General features: G+C 43.5%; 1 protein-coding gene across 7 annotated transcripts; it reads right to left on the reverse strand.

Moving 5' to 3' along the window:
- Positions 1-725: 725 nt before the first annotated feature.
- Positions 726-19,876, reverse strand: LOC103348586 (transport and Golgi organization protein 1 homolog). Of its 7 annotated transcripts, none has more exons than XM_089321600.1 (13): positions 19,503-19,876; positions 18,269-18,355; positions 15,888-15,903; positions 14,840-15,025; positions 12,738-12,848; positions 10,288-10,360; positions 10,001-10,139; positions 8,674-8,775; positions 4,947-5,007; positions 4,803-4,838; positions 4,648-4,715; positions 4,442-4,536; positions 726-893 (listed from the first exon to the last, which is right to left on the reverse strand). In XM_089321600.1, exons 2-13 carry the CDS (start codon positions 18,346-18,348, stop codon positions 880-882), a joined length of 981 nt encoding a protein of 326 aa, XP_089177726.1. In that variant the 5' UTR covers positions 18,349-18,355; positions 19,503-19,876; the 3' UTR covers positions 726-879. The 7 variants fall into 7 exon arrangements, with proteins under 7 accessions (XP_089177726.1, XP_051703868.3, XP_089177728.1 ...); XM_051847908.3 differs by having other exon boundaries at positions 15,888-16,016; XM_089321602.1 differs by having other exon boundaries at positions 14,840-15,227; positions 19,503-19,532.
- Positions 19,877-19,959: the final 83 nt, after the last annotated feature.

Genomic DNA, 19,959 nt, shown 5'->3' on the forward strand with positions numbered 1-19,959 from the left:
GTTTGCATTAGCAGGAATCTGGAGTCAGGAGCCAGAGTTAGGAATTGAACCCAGACCCTCCAATGTGGGACATCTTATCTTCAGGCTAAAATGCCTGTTCCCTTGTTCCTGTATTTTAAAACTTACCCTTCACTTGGTCTTTGCTATCTGGATGTCGCTTATTTATTCTTCTTGTCCAGTAACTCTGGTTAGGGTGCTGTCCATCCCTCACCAAAGAAAATGAAGGAGGGTTTGGGGGCTCACAGGACTTGTCAAGATATCTCTGTTCCAGGTTCAGCTTTCCTCAGAACCCTCCTGGATGTAGTGCTACAGGGGCAGCTAGCACAGTGAGATAAGGGCTGTGACACAGACTCGACCACTGGGGTCCTCCTCACGGAGCTCCGCCACTGCTGCAGAACCGCTGCCTTCCGTCTGAGTCAGCTTCACAGGAAGACAGGTGCCTGTGTGTCTGCTCACAGGCTCTAGCACAGTGCTCAGTGAGTGTTTCTAGCATGAATTAGCCCAGCGACCACCTGACTCTAGATGTTGGATGTTCCCACCCCCAGAAGACTCCTTCCCACCTGTGATGGTCAGTACTACCAGAAAGGGTGATCTTGCTTCTGCCTGCGACACCAAAGTGTCCGCCCATGTTTGAACTGTGTGGATGTGGATCACATTGTGAATGACCTAGAAGTATCAGCTGGTATCAGCTGGTCGTCTAGGATACAGACACTGAGACAGAGGATCTCACAAGGTTTATTAGGGGAAATTTTAGGAAAAATAAGAGAGGGAGGAGGCAGCATGGAGCAGGGAAAACATTCAGGAGTGCACACTGGTCAGTTCTTCAATGTGTATCATCGCCACAGCATGCTTAGGGTGGCTCGGGCTCCTCTTTGGATTTCAAAATGCTTGTCCTGGAAGGCAAGAAGATTTAAGACTATTTCCATAAGACTTGATTTTCTTATCCACACTGTGTCCCCTCATCTATCTGGGCTACAAGCGAGTACCTCCATGTGTGGCTGTTTCTGTGTCTCCAGCTCATGAAACATCACAGTCTGCACATCTCAGGCAGATCTGAGCTTCCTGTGAGCCCATCCTCATCACTGCCTCACCTTGTCATGTCTGAATTTGAATAACAGAGAGGAGACTCTGCCTCATCTTTGCAAACAGGGTTGCAAATCATGTCTTGGCCTGAGCTATTACACCCTTAGATTTTTTATTTAAAAAAATTAATTAATTAATTAATTTGACAGGTAAAGTTACAGACAGTGTGAGAGAGAGACGGAGAGAAAAGTCTTCCTTCCTTTGGTTCACTCCCAAAATGACCGCTGCAGCTGGAGCTACGCCGATCCAAAGCCAGGAGCCGGGTGCTTCCTCCTGGTTTCCCATACGGGTGCAGGGTACAAACACTTAGGCCATCCTCTACTGCTTTCCCAGGCCACAGCAGAGAGCTGGAGTGGAAGAGGAGCAACCGGGACTAGAACCTGGCACCCATATGGGATGCCAGTACCCTTAGATTTATTTACTGTACTTCAGTGAACATCTATTGATGATCTTATGAGAGGAGAGTTTTCATGTGACGTGGGAAGGGGAGTGCCCAGTATGTGCAGACATTTGCCAGGTACTTTTGCCATGGGCTTGTTTTTTCTTCCTGACAGTGTCCTCAGAAACCAAAAGGATTTCTGTGTCACAGGTGACTGAGGGGGGCTCAGAGGAGGCCCCACAGAGCATGGGCATCAGGGCCTGAGGCAGCAGAGCCATAGGGAGAGCCCCATGGTGCCTGATGTGGAGCTGAGAGCAAGGCTAGAGGAGGCTGGGATGTGGTGAGAGGCGCCCAGCTGGGCAGCACACAGTCAGCCTCAGTTCCCCCTGGAGCCTCTCATCACGATGCAGAGGGAGCTGCCCACTGCCCCAGACCCAGCTGCACAGTCAGTCTTATGGGCCTCATCAAGCAAAGTCTCCTCACAGGACCAAGGTCCATTTCCTGGACCTCTAGGGCACGCGTCCTCACGGACCCATAACTTTGACACCCCCACAGGAATCCCTTGTCTTTCCTGCAGATTAGGGGTGAAGAGCTTTAGGGCAGCAAAAACCCTGATATTCTGACCTCCATAAGCCACCTCTTTCCTCATGTAAACACACACCTGCTGCCCAGTGCACAGCAGAGATGGTACTGCCAATTGTGTGTCCTCAGAAACTGGAGCAAATTTCCAAGGTCCTCAGACAACCTCACCCTTAAGTTGTAACACCCTGCAGTACCATCTGGGACGTTTTCCTTTGTATATCAAAAAAGAGATAAGATGAGGACACTTTCCAGGTCACTTCATTGTGTGCAGATCATCATACCAAATGCTAGAGGTGGAGGCACTAACTGAGGCTACCGGTGCAGAGACTGATAGGATGGGAATAGCATGACGAGGGACCACTTGTGGGGTAGGGCATACAGAGAAATTTGGGAAAAGTAGCGGTCCTCTGCAGCCTCCCGCAGAAGTTAATATTTGAAATGTATTACTATGATGGACAATGGCACCAACACTCATCCCAGTAAAAGCTGATCCACAATAAAGTAGGTGACAGTCCCAGGCACCTTCGCCTCCACCAGATTTAGAGCAACACGTGACACACAACTTGACTCTCCCACTGGGTCCTGACAGCTTGGGGCATGAAGGGACGTCACAGGATAGACTGCTGTCCTCACATGTCATTCTCTATGTCTGCAGATGTCAGAAGACATGGCCTGTCCTACAGGAGATGCAGAGCCAAACCAGATTAATAAACACACACATCCTAAACAGATGACCTCTATATCCAGACCTCCTCCGAGCCTACCTGCCTACCACATCCGAAGCCCGTTACTTGCACACTAAGAACAGATAATGAGAAGAGAGGAATGTCCACCCTTCACACATGATCACAGCCAGTCGTGGAATCGAGGGCCACCTGCTTCCTCGTATGCCTCTGCTTCTCTCCTAAGCTAAGGGTCTCAGTGTTACCACCCCTGGACACCAGAATCTCTTGGGAGGGGATGTGGATTCCTGATGTCCTGCAGGGAAACTGGGAATGTGTTTTGACAGAAACTGTTACCTAGAAGTTAGGTACACAGAGGTATAATACTTATCATAATTCACAGGCAATACTGAGTTTAAAGTCCAGTGAGAGTTTCAGACTAACTCTAAATAAGAACATTAAAACAAATGTGTTTTGATTTCAAACTGTAAACAGCCTGTGGTGTCTGAACAGAGGACTCATCCACTGTGATAACTACACAGGCCACAAGAGAACCTGTTCATGGGAACATAATTCAGGACTTTCTTGGAAATTGGCCCTGAAGATAATTACTGGCTGTCACACTTCACTATCACCCTGCAAGTGTGCATTTCTGTACAAATATTTGATCCCTGCTACTGCAGGATATTTTACAGAGGGCATCACTGGAGGATTTCTGCATAGCATATTTCCCACGAGAAATAAGACTGCGATTTGCTTTTACCGAGAGAGTTCAAAATTGCACAAAGCACACAAAATAAACTCTTCCTCTAGGACACCCACATCCCGTATCACAGGGCCACTTTGAGTTCCAGTGCCTCCATTTCTGATACAGCTTTCAGCAAAAGCACCTGGGAAGGCAGGAAATGATCACCCAAATACTTAGGTTCCTGAAACCCATGCGGGAGACCTGGATAGAATTCCTGGCTCCTGGCTTCTGCCTGGCCCAGCCTCAACTGTTATGGGCATTAAGGATGAAGCAACAGATCAAGCTCGCGTGTGCTCTCTCTCTCTCTCTCCTTCTTTCCTCTCTCTCCTTCTTTCCTCTCTCTCCTCTCTCTTCTCTCTGTCTCTGTGTATGTGTTTTTCCCTCTCTGTCACTCTGCCTTTCAAATAAATCTTTTTTTAAGATTTATTTTATTTGAAAAGCAGAGTCAGAGAGAGAGAGAGAGAGAGAGAGATCATCCATCCTCTGGTTCACTCCCCAGATGCTGCAAAAGGCTGGGCTGGGCCAGGTGGAAGCCAGGAGCTTCTTCTGGGTCTCCCATGTGGGTGCAGGGGCCCAAGCACTCGGGCAATACTCTGCTGCTTTCTCAGGCACATCAGCAGGGAGCTGGGTTGGAAGTGGAGCAGCCTAGACTAGACCCAGTGCCCATATGGGATGTTGGCATTGCAGGCAGTGGCCCAGCCCACTACACCATAATGCCAGCCCCTCTGATAAATCTTTAAAAAAGTCACCAGTGGGAGTAGAGGAGAATCCACACCCAGTGCAGGGACCTTTTCCTGGGGTCCAGCCCAAAGAACCACCTTGCTAGGGCACCTGAGGAAAAGTGTCCTACCACCTTCTGGGACAATGCTTTCTCTTTAGTTAGTGCACTGGACTGTTTTCAGAATACAGAACAGTCACTTCTGGAATAAGGGGAGGATGTAGATTCTGCAGTGGAAATGAAGCTGCCCCCCAACCAGCTGCTCCTACCTCTCCCTGGAGGGCTCCCCCAGGTCATTCGTCCCAGTGCTGGCATCCGCCTCCAGGATCCCTCTGCCAGCCTCTGCATTTCCATCATTTCCCATCTTGAACACAGAAAACAAGTGGACTTCAGTACCAGCTTCTCTACCAGACACTCGACAGCCTAATCTGAAGCCTTCAGAGACACCCGTGAAGATGCCAACCCCATTCAGCACCTGTGCTGCAAGTAGACCAGCTCCTTCCTCCTTTCCATCACCTCCTGCTCAAAAGCACAGGCCCTGAGCTGTGGGAGGAAAACGCATGCCTGGTTAGCTGTGGAAGACGGGGCACAAAAGAAGGCAGCAAAGAAAAAGTCTTCAAAAAGTCTTACCCTGTTTTCCCTATCCTTCTGGGTGTAAAAGGCTATCTGAAAAAGTCCACACATCAGCAGCTAAGTCCAGGGGATCTAAGTAGCACTGTAGTTATCGGCATAAGGGGCTGAGGATTCTGCAATGATTGGCAGAATGCAGATTACCTGGTTTCTGAACATGGACCTTTGTCGCTCCTGCCGTGCCTGCAGTTCTTGAATTTTTCTCCTGTGATTGAGATTTACTGTCATCAGATAAGCATTTTTTGATGATGATTTTACTCAGTGTACCTAGGTGGTCATTATCTTCACACATGTGCACAAAACATGCACACAGATCAAACATCTTGTATGTACCATGATAATAAAGGCACAGTGGAATGCAAACTACTGCTTTACCAGTTTTTTATCCAGTATATAAAGTCTGCAGGATTCTGAGTTAGCATAATCTCCTTACCCTGCTTTATTCTAATTGAGTATCTTTTTTTTTCTGTTTCCTTTTTTTTAACTTCTATTTAGTAAATATAAATTTACAAAGTACAGTTTATGGATTACAATGCTTCCCCTCCCCATAACTTCCCTCCCACCCGCAACCCTCCCATCTCCCACTCCCTCTCCCATTCCATTCACATCAAGATTCCTTTTCCATTATCTTTATGTACAGAAGATCAATTTAGTATATATTAAGTAAAGATTTCATCAGTTTGCACCCACACAGAACATAAAGTGTAAACTACTGTTTGAGTACTAGTTATAGCACTAATTTACATTGAACAACACATTAAGGACAGAGATCCTACATGAGGAGTAAGTGCACAGTGACTCCTGTTGTTGACAAATTGACACTCTTGTTTAAGGTGTCAGTATTCTCCCTAGGCTCTAGTCATGAGTTGCCGAGGCTATGGAAGCCTTTTGAGTTCGCCAACTTCGATATTACTTCTACAAGGTCATAGTCAAAGTGGAAGTTCTCTCCTCCCTTCAGAGAAAGGTACCTCTTTCTTTGATGGCCCATTCTTTCCACTGGGATCTCACTCACAGAGATCTTTCATTTAGGTGTGTGTGGTTTTTGTTGTTGTTGTTGTTGTTTTTGTTTGGTTGGTTTTTTGCCACAGTGTCTTGGCTTTCCATGCCTAAAATACTCTCATGGGATCTTCAGCCAGATCTGAATGCCGTAAGGGCTAATTCTGAAGCCAGAGTGCTGTTTAGGACATCTGCCATTCTATGAGTCTGCTGTGTATCCCACTTCCCATGTTGGATCATTCTCTCCCTTTTTTTAACTATCAGTATTGGCAAACACTAGTCTTGTTTATGGGATCCCTTTGACTTTTAGTCCTATCATTATGATCTATTGTGACCTGAAATTAATCACTTGGACTAGTGAGATGGCATTGGTACATGCCACCTTGATGGGATTGAATTGGAATCCCCTGGCACATTTCTAACTCCACCATTTGGGGCGAGTCAGCTTGAGCATGTCCCAAATTGTACATCTCCTCCCTCTCTTATTCCCACTATTATATTTAACAGAGGTCACTTTTCAGTTAAATTTAAACACCTAAGAATAATTGTGTGTTAATTACAGAGTTCAACCAATAGTATTAAGTAGAAGAAAAAATACTAAAAGGGATACACTATTACATTGTACATCAACAGTTAGGGCAAGAGCTGATCAAGTCACTGTTTCTCATAGTGTCCATTTAACTTTGACAGGTTTCTTTTTTGGTGCTCGGTTAGTTGTCACTGATCAGGGAGAACATATGATATTTGTCCCTTTGGGACTTGCTTAATTCACTCAGCATGATGTTTTCCAGATTCCTCCATTTTGTTGCAAATGACCAGATTTCATTGTTTTTGACTGCTGTATAGTATTCTACAGAGTACATGTCCCATAATTTCTTTATCCAGAATACTGTTGATGGGCATTTGGGTTGATTCCAGGTCTTAGATATTGTGAATTGAGCTGCAGTAAACATTAATGTGCAGACCACTTTTTTGTTTGCCAATTTAATTTCCTTTGGGTAAATTCCAAGGAGTGGGATGGCTGGGTTGTATGGTAGGGTTATGTTCAGGTTTCTGAGGAATCTCCAGACTGACTTCCATAGTGGCTTAACCAGTTTGCATTCCCACAAACAATGGGTTAGTGTCCCTTTTTCCCTACATCCTCGCCAGCATCTGTTGTTGGTAGATTTCTGTATGTGAGCCATTCTAACCAGGGTGAGGTGAACCCTCATTGTGGTTTTGATTTGCATTTCCCTGATTGCTAGTGATCCTGAACATTTTTTCATTTGTCTGTTGGCCATTTGGATTTCCTCTTTTGAAAAATGTCTGTTGAGGTCCTTGGCCCATCTCTTAAGTGGGTTGTTTGTTTTGATGTTGTGGAGTTTCTTGGTCTCTTTGTGGATTCTGGTTATTAATCCTTTATCTGTTGCATAGTTTGCAAATATTTTTTCCCATTCTGTTGGTTGCCTCTTTACTTTCCTGACTGTTTCTTTTACAGTAAAGAAACTTCTCAATTTGATGCAATCCCAAATGTTAATTTTGGCTTTGACTGCCTGTGCTTCCAGGGTCTTTTCCAAGAAGTCTTTGCCAGTACCTATATCTTGCAGGGTTTCTCCAATGCTCTCTAATAATTTGATGGTGTCACGTCGTAGATTTAGGTTTTTACTCCATGTTGAGTGGATTTTTGTGTAAGGTGAAAGGTAGGGGTCTTGCTTCATGCTTCTGCATGTGGAAATCCAATTTTCCCAGCACCATTTATTGAATAGACTGTCCTTGCTACAGGGATTGGTTTTGGATCCTTGATCAAATATAAGTTGGATATAGCTGTTTGGGTTGATTTCTGGTGTTTCTATTCTGTTCCATTGGTCTATCCATCTGTTTCTGTACCAGTACCAAGCTGTTTTGATTACCACTGCCCTGTAGTATGTCCTGAAATCTGGTATTGTGATGCCTCCGGCTTTGTTTTTGTTGTACAAGATTGCTTTAGCTCTTCAAGGTCTCCTGTGTCTCCATATGAATTTCAGCACCATTTTTTCCAGAGCTGAGAAGAATATCTTTGGTATTTTGATTGGTATTGCATTGAATCTATAAATTGCTTTTGGGAGAATGGACATTTTGATGATATTGATTCTTCCAATCCAAGAGCATGGACGATTTTTCCATTTCTTGGTATCCTCTTCTATTTCTTTCTTTAAGGTTTTGTAATTTTCATCGTAGAGCTCTTTAACGTCCTTGGTTAAGTTTATTCCAAGGTTTTTGATTGTTTTTGTGGCTATTGTGAATGGGATTGATCTTAGCAGTTCTTTCTCAGCCGTGGCATTGCCTGTGTATACAAAGGCTGTTGATTTTTGTGCATTGATTTTATATCCTGCTACTTTGCCAAACTCTTCTATGAGTTCCAATAGTCTCTTATTAGAGTTATTTGGATCCCCTAAATAAAGAATCATATCATCTGCAAAGAGGGATTCTACTTGAGTATCTTTTCTCACAAAGCTCTGTTCTCCTTTTACTGATATGCTTCCATATTCCCCAGAGTGGCAACAACTGGGTTTACAAAATGCTACTGTCACTTCTATGGCTGTGATCTCTCCTACACCAAACTGCTCTCCTAAGGATAATCATAACTGCCACCACCCCACAAACATTCACACGAGTCCTGCCTCCCACACTGTTGGCCCAGCGTTAGGGATCAGCAAATGTTCAGTAACAACATTTTCTGGTCATTAGTAAAATTTAATTTGCTGTGTTTTCCCTGCTGTGAGCTTTTTTTTTTTCTCCACGTATGTCCTCAGACTGTTCATATTTCTGTGTTAATCATATCTAAACACTAAATAGAGTTAAAAACAAAATCCAACAAGGGTTTCCAGAGTAGTTGGTGTTCAATCTCAGAACTCACTTGTATTTTTGTAACTCCTCTTCAGCCAGTTTCAGGTTTTCCTCTTTCTCTAACAGCTGCCTCTCGCTCTCCATCTGCTCCTGTTGCTGCCTTGCCAGCTCCCTAAGGTGGGAAAGAAATGCACCTCACCCAGAAGCCCATGTGAAACTCTGCCTTTCTGACCATCCAGCAGTCTGATGGGTTTGAATGCAAAATTCCCTCCCAGCCTTCTGTAATAATGTGCACACCCACAAACGCATTCTGAGAACAGAATTAAAGCTGCCCATTGAGGACCAGAGGAAAATCAGACTCTGGGCCACTGGCAACTCCTCTGCAATTTCACGCTCCTCCTCGTAGCTCTGTATTCCTATTTGTTAGTAAATAAGCCATAATTTCATACATTACATATGTTTGTATACATAGCACCTATGGAATGCACTGGTCAGCCATGACCTTGAGACAGTAAATGCTCATTTTCTTTCCAGATGGAAAACCAGACCAATTCATCCCAATTCATCCCACTGTTTGTAAGACAGGGGATCCATACTTGTCTGTCTCCTCCCATGCGAGACTGATTCTCCGTCTCAGGCGGGTACCCTGACATAGACAATCAGACCTGCAGAGAGCCTTCCAGGGTTACTAGTGACTTGTGGATATGTCTAAATGCAGGAGTGGAGCCCCTGCCAGCTACTGCTTCAAGCTTAGTAGAGGGAAAAAGCAAATCATAGTGCTACCAACACGGACTGAATTTGAAAATGTTGTGAACTGCCACCCAGTCAGGGTCTTAGCTCCTGGAAACCTGGAGCCAACGGCCGGGAAACCCTCAGCCTCAGTGTCATCTGCTCTCACAAGATGGAGTTCACTGATGGTGTAGGCAGCAAATCCTGAGGTCTGGAAAGTTACACTTGCTGTGCTGCCCTTGAACTGCTTTGTCCATGGTTTTGAGTCAAAAGATTATCAATTTGATACCTGTTTTAATAGGGATTACCCACAACATTTAAAGAGCCATAGGAAGGAAATAGGCACAAAGCAACACAGAAGGTTTCTGTATTTATTTTTCTGGCCATCCATGCAAGGCTTCAGCAAATGCTTTGTGGAGAGGCCCAAATGCAGTAAGGTATTGAAGACACAGTGGAGCAAGGCACTGTCCCACCCTAAGAGAGCTCACATTTCAGTGCAAACAAGATACTACTGAAGACATACAACCCCTGCATCAGCCTTGAGACAGACTAAGACAAAACCTGGATCATAAGGAAAAGCTCTGCTTTGACAGTTACAGCTGCCTACATTGGTGGACACACTTGTTCACACAACAGTAGTTGTATCTAAGAACATGTGAGCATCTTACCTTGTTAGGGTCATCTTTCTTTGTGCATAGTTTTCATAAAGACTATTCAAAGTCATCTTCAGTAGTTTGTAGTCAGCCTCCTTTTCTGCCAATGCAGAGCTCAATGTATGGCAGCTATCTTCCAGGTTCTTTTTATCTTCTGCAAAAGATAAAACAGTGTTCTTTGTGTATGTGCACTTGGACCTAAGAACGTGGCTGGGCAAGGACCCTGGGGCAGTAAGCCATTCTTCACCTTCCCAGTGAAAACTGATCTTTGCTCTATTGGGCCTTTTTTCCCAACAGTGTACCTTCCAGTTCACATATGCTGGACCTCAGGGCTTTCCACTTGGCTTCCTTGGCTTCATCATGATACTCTGTAGACTTTAAGACAAATATACGAAGAGACATTCGAGAAATAATGACTGCACAACTTTGTGAACATTTAACACTACTCAGTTTTTCCCTTAGAAATAGGTAGCTTCTGTCTGGTCCCCCAGGCATTGTCGCCATTTGGAGAGTGAACCAGTAGATGAAAAATCTATCTTTCTCTTTCTCTCTGTAACTCTGCCTTTCAAAGAAATAATGAATAAAGCTTTTTTTTTAAAAAAATTTATTTATTTTACTTGAAAGTCACAGTTATACACACAGAGAGAAGGAGAGGCAAAGAGAGAGAGAAAGAGAAAGAGTAAGAGAAAGAGAGAGAGAGAGAGAGAGAGAGAGGCTTTCCATCTGCTGGTTCACTCCCCAGATGGTCGGAACAGCTGGAGCTGTGCTGATCCGAAGCCAGGAGCCAGGAGCTTCTTCCAGGTCTCCCACGCAGGTACAAGGGCTCAAGGCCTTGGGCCAACCTCCACTGCTTTCCCAGGCCATAGCAGAGAACTGAATAGGAAGCAGAGTGTCTGGTCTCAAACTGACCCATATGGGATGCTGGCACTGCAGGCAGTGGCTTTACACATTACGCCACAATGCCAGCCCCCCAAAATAAAGCTTTTTAAACAAAATAGTTAAGATCCTACATGGGGAGTAGGTGGACAGTGACTCCCTTTGTTGATTTAACAATTGACACTTTTATTTATGACGTCAGTAATTACCTGAGGCTCTTGTCATGAGCTGCCAAGGCTATGGAAGCCTCTTGAGTTCACCAACTCCGATCTTATTCAGACAAGGCCATAGTCAAAGTGGAAGTTCTCTCCTCCCTTCAGAGAAAGGTACCTCCTCCTTTGATGGCCCCTTCTTTCCACTGGGATCTCACTCACAGAGATCTTTCAATTAGGTCATTTTTTTTTTGTCACAGTGTCTTGGCTTTCCATGCCTGAGTAATTTTCATGGGCTTTTTAGCCAGATCTGAATGCTTTAAGGGCTGATTCTGAGGCCAGAGTGCTATTTAGGGCATTTGCCACTCTATGAGCCTGCTGTGTATCCTGCTTCCCATGTAGGATCATTGTCTCCTTTCTAATTCTATCAATTATTATTTGCAGACACTGGTCTGATTTATGTAATCCCTTTGACACTTAATCCTATCTTTTTGATCAATTATGAACTTAAACTGATCACTTTAACAAGTAAGATGGCATTGTTACATGCCATCTTGATGGCATGAGCTGAGTATTTTCTTTGTCTACTTTCTCATCTTCAAACTTCAGTTTTACTTTCCTGACCCTGACATCATTAGTGGTAATTTGAACCTAATATAGGGAATTCTCACTAATGACAATTCCCAAAGCAAAATTCCATGTAGAGATCATACAATTTTAATCTTTTTGTTTTATTTGAAAGGTAGAGTTACAGACAGTGAGAGGGAGAGACAGAGAGAAAGGTTTTCCATCTGCTGGTTCACTCCCCAAATGGCCACAATGGCCAGAGTGGGCCAATCTGAAGCCAGGAGCCATGAGGGCCATCTTCTACTGCTTTCTCAGGCCTTAGTAGAAAGCTGAATTAGAAGAAAAGCATCCAGGTCTAGAACTGGAGCCCATGTGGGATGCCCGCACCACAGGCAGAGGATTAACCTGTTGTGCCACAGCGCTGCCCCCAATTTTAATCTTTTAAGAAATGAAATATTTGTTCTGCATCAAAGCTAAGATATACAATGGAAATCCTGTAGCGAGTATAGGTAGTTTCTCTCTGACAATCCTGAGATGTTTATTGGCAAAAATAACATTGGTGTAACATCTTTCAGTTTCTCTGAAGTTTTCTTTTTCTACTATCTGCACTGTAATTTCCATAGAAACTCTGAGTGATAAACTGAAGAGATGAAAGTCAACCAGGGGGCTGGTGCTGTGGCATAATGGCTTGGGCCTCTGCCTGCTGCACCATCATCCCATATGGGTGACGGTTTAATCCCCAGTTGCTCCATTTCCTATCCAGCTCCCTGCTAATGACCTGGGAAAGCAGTGGAAAATGGCCCCAGTACTTGGGCCCCTGCATCCACGTGGGAGACCCAGAGGAAGCTCCAGTCTTCAGCCTGGCCCAGCCCTGGCCTTTGCGGCCATTTGGGGAGTAAACCAGCAGACGGAAGACCTCTCTCTCTGTCTCTCCCTCTCTCTATCTGTAACTCTGCCTCTCAAATAAATAAATAAATTTAAGAAGTCATTGTAGGATTTACACAGCCACATTGAACATTGCACAGAAGTTTCAGCCCCTAGACTCTCACACTTGTACTATCATGAACAGCAAGGAAAAATCTGCATCTCAATTCACCCAGTAAACTAAAAAGGCTAAGAAGCCAAAAAATGGCAAAATGTAACAGCCAAATTCTTACCAAGTCATGATTCTGGGCATTCAGATCTGTTCCAGGTGGAAGCTTGGCATATATACTTTGAATAAGGTCATTCACTAGATTGTTCATGTCTTCAGCTTTTCTGTCATTATCCTTCAACAAAACATCAAAAAATAACTCATTATCAGTTGTTATGGGAAAATATATCCAGGAAGAGCAAACAGAAAATCATAGGTATTCCTTTTACTTCCCACCCAGATCAGGAAACAGTGATTTCCATACCCTTGTCACCCAATCCTAAGGGTGGGCAAATGGAAAAGCAGTGAGTTCACCAAGTATTTAACATTCAGTTTTTCTGTTTGAAGGAAAAATATTTGTGAGTTGTCATTTTATCATTGATAACATATAGTTGCCTTGGTAATACAATACTATTAGTAATACATGTAATAAAATGTGTATTTACGAGGGTAATTTCCTTTTTTTAATTTTATTTTATTTAATGAACATAAATTTCCAAAGTACAGCTTATGGATTACAATAGCTTCCCCCCCCATAACTTCCCTTCCACCCACAACACTCCCCTCTCCCACTCCCTCTCTCCTTCCATTCACATCAGGATTAATTTTCAATTATCTTTATATACAGAAGATCAATTTAGCATATATTAAGTAAAGATTTCAACAGTTTGCACCCACACAGAAGCACAAAGTGTAAAATACTATTTGAGTACTAGTTATAGTATTAATTAAACACCTAAGAGTAATTGTGTATTAATTACAGAGTTCAACCAATAGTTTTAAGTAGAACATAAAAAATACTAAAAGGGTAAAGTATTAAGTTCTTTTTTATTCTTTCTTTTTTTGTTTGTTATATAGTTATTTTTTATTTAATAGATGTGAATTTACAAAGTGCAACTTTTGTATTGTTGTGGCCCCCCCCAACCTCCCTCCCTCCCGTGGCCCTCCCCTCTCCCACTCCCTCTCCTATCCCGCCCTTCATCGAGTTTCATTTTCAATTACCTTCATATATTGAAGATCAACTTAGTATATACTAAGCAAGGATTTCAACAGGCTGCACTCATACAACTGCACAAGGTATAGGGTATTGTTCGACTAGTAGTGTTGTTTTATAAGTTTCATAATAGAACACATTAAGGACAGAGATCCTACGTGGGGAGCATGTACCCAGTGACTCCCGTTGTTGATTTAACAATTGGCACTCTTATTTATGACGTCAGCAATCACCCGAGACTCTTGCTATGAGCTGTCTAGGCTATGGAAGCCCCTTGAGTTTACTGACTCTTAGCTTGTTTAGTCAAGGCCGTATCACAGTGGAGGTTCCTTCCTCCCTTCAGAGAAAGGCACCTCTCTCCTTGATGGCCTGTTCCTTCTGCTGGGGTCTTGTTCACCAGGATCTTTCATTTGGATTGTTTTTTGCCACCGTGTCATGGCTTTCCATGCCTGTGAGACTCTCATGGACCTTTTAGCCAGATCCGAATGTCCCAAGGGTTGATTCTCAGGCAGGAGTGCTGCCATTCTATGAGTCTGCTGTGTGTCCTGTTTCCCCCACAGGATCATCTCCCTTTTAATTCTATCCTTCATTATTTGCTTACACTGGTCTTATTTGTGAAATCTCATCAACACATACCCTACCTTTTTGATCGGTTGTGTATTTATACTTATCACTTTACCAAGTGTGTTGGCATTGGTACCTGCCTCCTTGGTAAGATTGAGTTGAAATCCCCTGGCACATTTCTAGTTCCACCATTGGAGGTAAGTCCGAGTGAGCATGTGCCAACCTATATATCTCCTCCCTCTCTTATTCCCACTCCTACGTTTAACAGAGATCACTTTTCTGTTAAATTTTAAATGCCTAAGAATGATTGTGCATTGATTACATTAACTGTGCTCATATTGATGATCTAGAAGTCAGAAAATTGCTGGACCCTTGACTTCTGGTCTGGCTTGTAAGGAGCTTGTAGACTATCATTCCTGTGTACATAATAAGGAAAAAGATGAAGTAACTAAAAATCAAAAAAACCCATTAGATCTATCAGAGAACTGATGTCACAGTGCAAAGTGCTGCCTTCAGGATGAGAAAGACAGACAGATACAATGAATCACCACATACCAGAGCGCACATACCAAGTCACAATTCTCATGGGGGATCAGTACACCACGGAAAACCGATGCTGTAACTGATGAGTTCCAGGAGGCTCGATGTGGAAAAGGTGACACTGCACAATGCCAGGGGATTCCCATCACGTGGAGGCTGTCATTCTTGGTGTGAGTTTTCTTTCTAGGAGTCCCAGCAGGTTCTAACAGTGAATACTGGAGAATAGATCCTCTCACGTTTTCCACAAAGGTATGTGAAAAACAGTCATTTCAAAGTAAGCCCAGGGTCTTCTCTACTCATTTAAAAGACCCGCCTTCACGAGAATCTATTTCCCCTGAGCCTAACTGGGAATGTGCCAGAGATTAAATGACCTGTGTGATGGGAAATACCCAACTCTACCGCTGTCGACTGTCTCACCTAAAGGAAAGAACAGAACTACACTGAAAGGCACAGGTGAAAGTTACATTCCAAGTAATAATAGAAAATTTTCCCTATGACCACAAAATTAATGTAGAAATCAACAATAGAAAGATATTGAAAGGCAAAAGTTATTTGAAGATTAAACAATGTAGTTCCAAAGAGCACACGAATCAGGGCTGGTGTCATGGTTAAGTCGTACTCAGGACACCTGCCTCCTGTTATCGGAGTGCCGGTTTGAATCCCAGCTCCTCCACTTCTGACCCAGCTCCCTGCAAATGTGCCTGGGAAGCAGCAAATGATGGCATGAGGACTTGAATTCCTGCCACTCATGCGGGAGACCTGGATGGAGTTCCCAGCACTTGGCTGTGACCTGGCTCCATCCCAGCTGTTGTAGTCATTTATCTCTCTCTTTCAGATAAATGAATACATAAATACTTAAGAGAAAGAGCACATGACTCAAAGAAGCAATTGAGAGAAATATAAAAATATTTCAATCTGAATGAGAAATGAAATGGACTTGTTGAGACTGATAGGATGCAGGGGAAGCAGTGCTGCAAGGGGAGCTCATTGTGCTGAATGCAAATAAAGGGTGCAGTGACTGAAGTTCCTCCTGATTTAGGATTAAAAGTTACCTGTATGTTGCTGTAGTATACTCACCGCAAGGCCAGTCCTCCTGGAGAAAATGGAAAATGCAGAAATTACCAAGGAGACAATAATGATAGATTTCCAGGGAATTTCAAAACACTGAAGTCCAAGATGAAAATGGCTAGGTGGAACATGGACCAGCTGCAATGATAACACTAGAAACAGTGAGACACCTCAGAGATATTTATAGTATTTCACCCACAAAGAATCATCTTTTAGAAAACCCAGGCCAGCCTGCCAGAGGTAGGCTGCAGCTGACTGCAGGGGAATTCACTGCTTCAGGAAATATCAGAGTTTGCCAATCTCACATTTCCTGGACGGCTGCAAGTGTTTTTAGATGTTGTGAATGTGGATGTCTCTAAGTGGAGGGTTCTAGTTCACCACGGGCCCTCCCTCTCCTATGTCTGTTGCTGCACAAGAATCTCTTCAAGGTGCTTTTCTCTTGGATTATATGATTTTCATACTCAAAGATCAGCATCAACCAAAAAACCAAAAACTTTATTCAAACAAAAATCAAGTATCAGTGCTTAAATAAAACCACGATGGCGATAATGAAAATGAGGCTGAAGTGTGGTTTTTTTTCTAATATTCTTGAATTAATTCCATTAGACTCTTATGAGAAGGAAGACAGACTTCCACTGAGTAGGTCCTGACTGATTCTAATCAGTGCTGTCCACAGATTGTTCTGGATTTGCCTGTTTGTTTTTAAAAACTTAGCACATAATTAATTCTAAACATTTCCTTCAAGCTGGTGAATCAGAGATAATAATGTAAGTATTATGCTGAGTCAGAAGTGAGTGAAAGAAAATTACTGATTTAAGGGACAATGCAAGTGATTTTAGACACATTGTGTGAACAAAATAAGGCAGACACAAAAGAGTAAATATGGCATGTATGCATCTGTTTATATAAAATTCTAGAACAAGCAAAATTAATGATGAGGATAGGGACCGACTGGGAAGAAAGTGAGAACGCTTGCTGGGGAGACAGTCATTTTGTAGATTTTGATAGGGTTTGGGCTATACTTGTATATTTTTCAAAGTTAGTGACTTACACTTTTTATGTTTTCCTCTATGTATCTTTTTTTAAAGAAAAATCTGTCAAGAAATATTGAATTTTAGTTCATGACAATCATGCTGTACTATTTAGAAGGAAATACAGTGATGCCTGCAATTCATTATAAAATGTGCCAAAAATAAGATGGACAGGTGGACAGTTATGTGTAAACTCATGTTTGGTAAAATATTAATCAATCAATGCTATCTGTTTCAGTGTTTTCCTGATAAAATGATCATGGTAATTAGCAAAACCAAAATGTCTCATGTCAGCGACTTTTCTTTTGAACAAAAGTGCCAAAAACTATTACAATTCTATATGTTTATAGAATCACAGGTACAATCCCAGCTGGAGATTTTTCCCAGCCAATTCATTGTGGAGCTGCAAAATGCAGGGATATACTGGGAAATCTCACAGAAGAACTGCTTTTGTTTTAAGAGCAAGGATCAATGGGAAAAACAAGTCCCACATCCTCCCCAAAGTAAAGGACAAATTGTTGTCAATCCAAACAAAGGATTTCTAATAGCAATGGAAAAAATAAACTACTAATGTATAAAACAATATGGATCAATCTCTGCTCTTGCTGACTTAGCTAATCTAGAATAACAATAACAATAAGCCCATCAAGTCTGCTTTCCTTCTATAAAATGGAATAGACTGAGATCAACAGTAAGGGCTCAACAGGCTAATCCTCCGACTTGCAGCGCCGGCACACCGGGTTCTAGTCCCGGTCGGGGTGCCGGATTCTGTCCCGGTTGCCCCTCTTCCAGGCCAGCTCTCTGCTGTGGCCAGGGAGTGCAGTGGAGGATGGCCCAAGTGCTTGGGCCCTGCACCCCATGGGAGACCAGGAGAAGCACCTGGCTCCTGCCTTCGGATCAGTGCGATGCTCCGGCCGCGGCGGCCATTGGAGGGTGAACCAATGGCAAAAAGGAAGACCTTTCTCTCTGTCCCTTTCTCTCTCACTGTCCACTCTGCCTGGAAAAAAAAATACAAAAAACAAAAAAACAGTACAGGGAAGACAGGGATGGAGGGAGATCAGGTGGACAAGCGAGGAGCAGAAGAAAATGTTTGTGATGAATGAGTTTACCATCCTGAATGAGGAGACAGTTTCATTACTTATGCAGATGTTAAAAGTGGGGAAAAAATCTGTTTCTACAAAGAGATATGGCTTACTTTAAATAACTTTACTGAACATAATCTGTAGAACAAAATATGATGCATAGCTTACAATCTTAGTTTTCTGACAAAAACACAGAAAATCTTTTTAATGGTTGATAGAATTTTACTTATGAATTTATAAGCCAAGTTATAATTGATTGATAAATGAATAAGCTTACTTTGGATGGAAAGTCAGTATCTTCTTTTGAATAGTCTTGAAGTAACTGGTTAAATGGTTTTGGAAAAAATCCAACAACATAGCCAATCTGTATGGAAGAATGAGAAAAATGTACAAAGTGTGCTTAAGATATCAGTGAGAATAACATGAAGGAGAGATAGGCGGCAGCTGTGCACTCATAACTGAGTTATTATTCCAACGAAATTTACAGATTGTTGCTTAGCCCAGGTTTCTAAAAACATTGACCTTTTTTCATCATTCACTGTTTTTTTTTTTTCAAACTAATTTTATAGTAGTCAAGACCAACTGCTATAATAATTACCACAAAAATAATTTAGGCCGGTGCCGCGGCTCACTAGGCTAATCCTCCGCCTGCGGTGCCGGCACACCGGGTTCTAGTCCCGGTCGGGGCGCCGGATTCTGTCCCGGTTGCCCCTCTTCCAGGCCAGCTCTCTGCTGTGGCCAGGGAGAGCAGTGGAGGATGGCCCAAGTGCTTGGGCCCTGCACCCCATGGGAGACCAGGAAAAGCACCTGGCTCCTGCCATCGGATCGGCGCGGTGCGCCGGCCGCAGCGCGCTGGCCACAGCGGCCATTGGAGGGTGAACCAACGGTAAAGGAAGACCTTTCTCTCTGTCTCTCTCTCTCTCACTGTCCACTCTGCCTGTCTAAAATTTTTTAATTATTATTATTATTATTATTTTTGACAGGCAGAGTGGACAGTGTGGGAGACCCAGAAGAAGCTCCTGGCTCCTGGTTTCAGATCAGTGCAGCTCCAGCCATTGCAGCCAGTTGGGGAGTGAACCAGCAAATGGAAGACCTCTCTTTCTCTCTCTGCCTCTCCTTCTCTATGTAACTCTGATTTTCAAATGAATAAATAAATCTTTAAAAAAAACACTATTGAGATACAATTCCATACCATACAGTCCCCACCACTAGTGCATGTAATTCCACGGTTTCTCTCTAGTCTTTCCACTAATCCTTCCCTTTTATGCTATGAGATTATTTTCAGAATCCCATCCTGTTAGTCTTTTCTGTGTCAGGACCCAGCAGAAGCTGATGTCACAGATGTGGCCAGAGCCTGATCAGCCTGGTTATGACAGCTGTGCTGAAGTTCTTGGTCTCCAAGGAGGGCCAAGTTGCTATCCAAGAGACCCTGAAAAGGCTGTTATATAAAGCTCAGTGTGTCACAGCCCAATAGAAGGGAAGAAACCGTGGCACATCTAATGTTTACTCACATTCCAGTTGGAGGGACTGAGAAACCCCAGCAGGAACATCCAGAAGATCCGCCTGCACACCTCCATGTCCTGGTGCTCTCGGGTGCCCCAAGTCACCAGATAGGAAGAGGGGAAGGGGGGGGATGGGAAGGGGGTGGGGGAGGTCGGGATGGGGATGGGGAATGGGAAGCGATGTGGCAGGAAGCGGGATGGTGGGCACCTGGGTGAAGCAGGAGAAGGGAGTCAGGAAAGTACTAGGGTCAAAGCACGTGTAGAGGCTGGGAACAGGGTTCAGAGACACATCAGTGGGAGGCTGCACACAGCAGGACAGACAGCAGGTGTGAGACACTCGGGAGTGAGCAGAGGGGCACAGAGGAGGCCCCGTTTTCCTCCGAGTGTTTTGTTTGGTGGTTGCCTTACCAACCCTGACCTGCTTCTGCCCTCTCTTGACCAATCCGCTGCCTTCATCCTTGCTGCC

The sequence above is a fragment of the Oryctolagus cuniculus genome, chromosome 19, assembly GCF_051225735.1.
Source record: "Oryctolagus cuniculus isolate XC-2025 breed Fujian yellow rabbit chromosome 19, ASM5122573v1, whole genome shotgun sequence".
Classification (NCBI taxonomy): domain Eukaryota; kingdom Metazoa; phylum Chordata; class Mammalia; order Lagomorpha; family Leporidae; genus Oryctolagus; species Oryctolagus cuniculus.

Coding starts and splice junctions, on each gene's coding strand:
- LOC103348586 (XM_051847908.3), bottom strand. CDS start 19,568: ATGGAGGTGTGCAGGCGGATCTTCTGGATGTTCCTGCTGGGGTTTCTC. Junction 18,356..19,502: donor TCAGTCCCTCCAACTGGAAT/GTGAGTAAACAT, acceptor TCTTCCATACAG/ATTGGCTATGTTGTTGGATT. Junction 8,776..10,000: donor AGAAAGATGACCCTAACAAG/GTAAGATGCTCA, acceptor TTCCCACCTTAG/GGAGCTGGCAAGGCAGCAAC.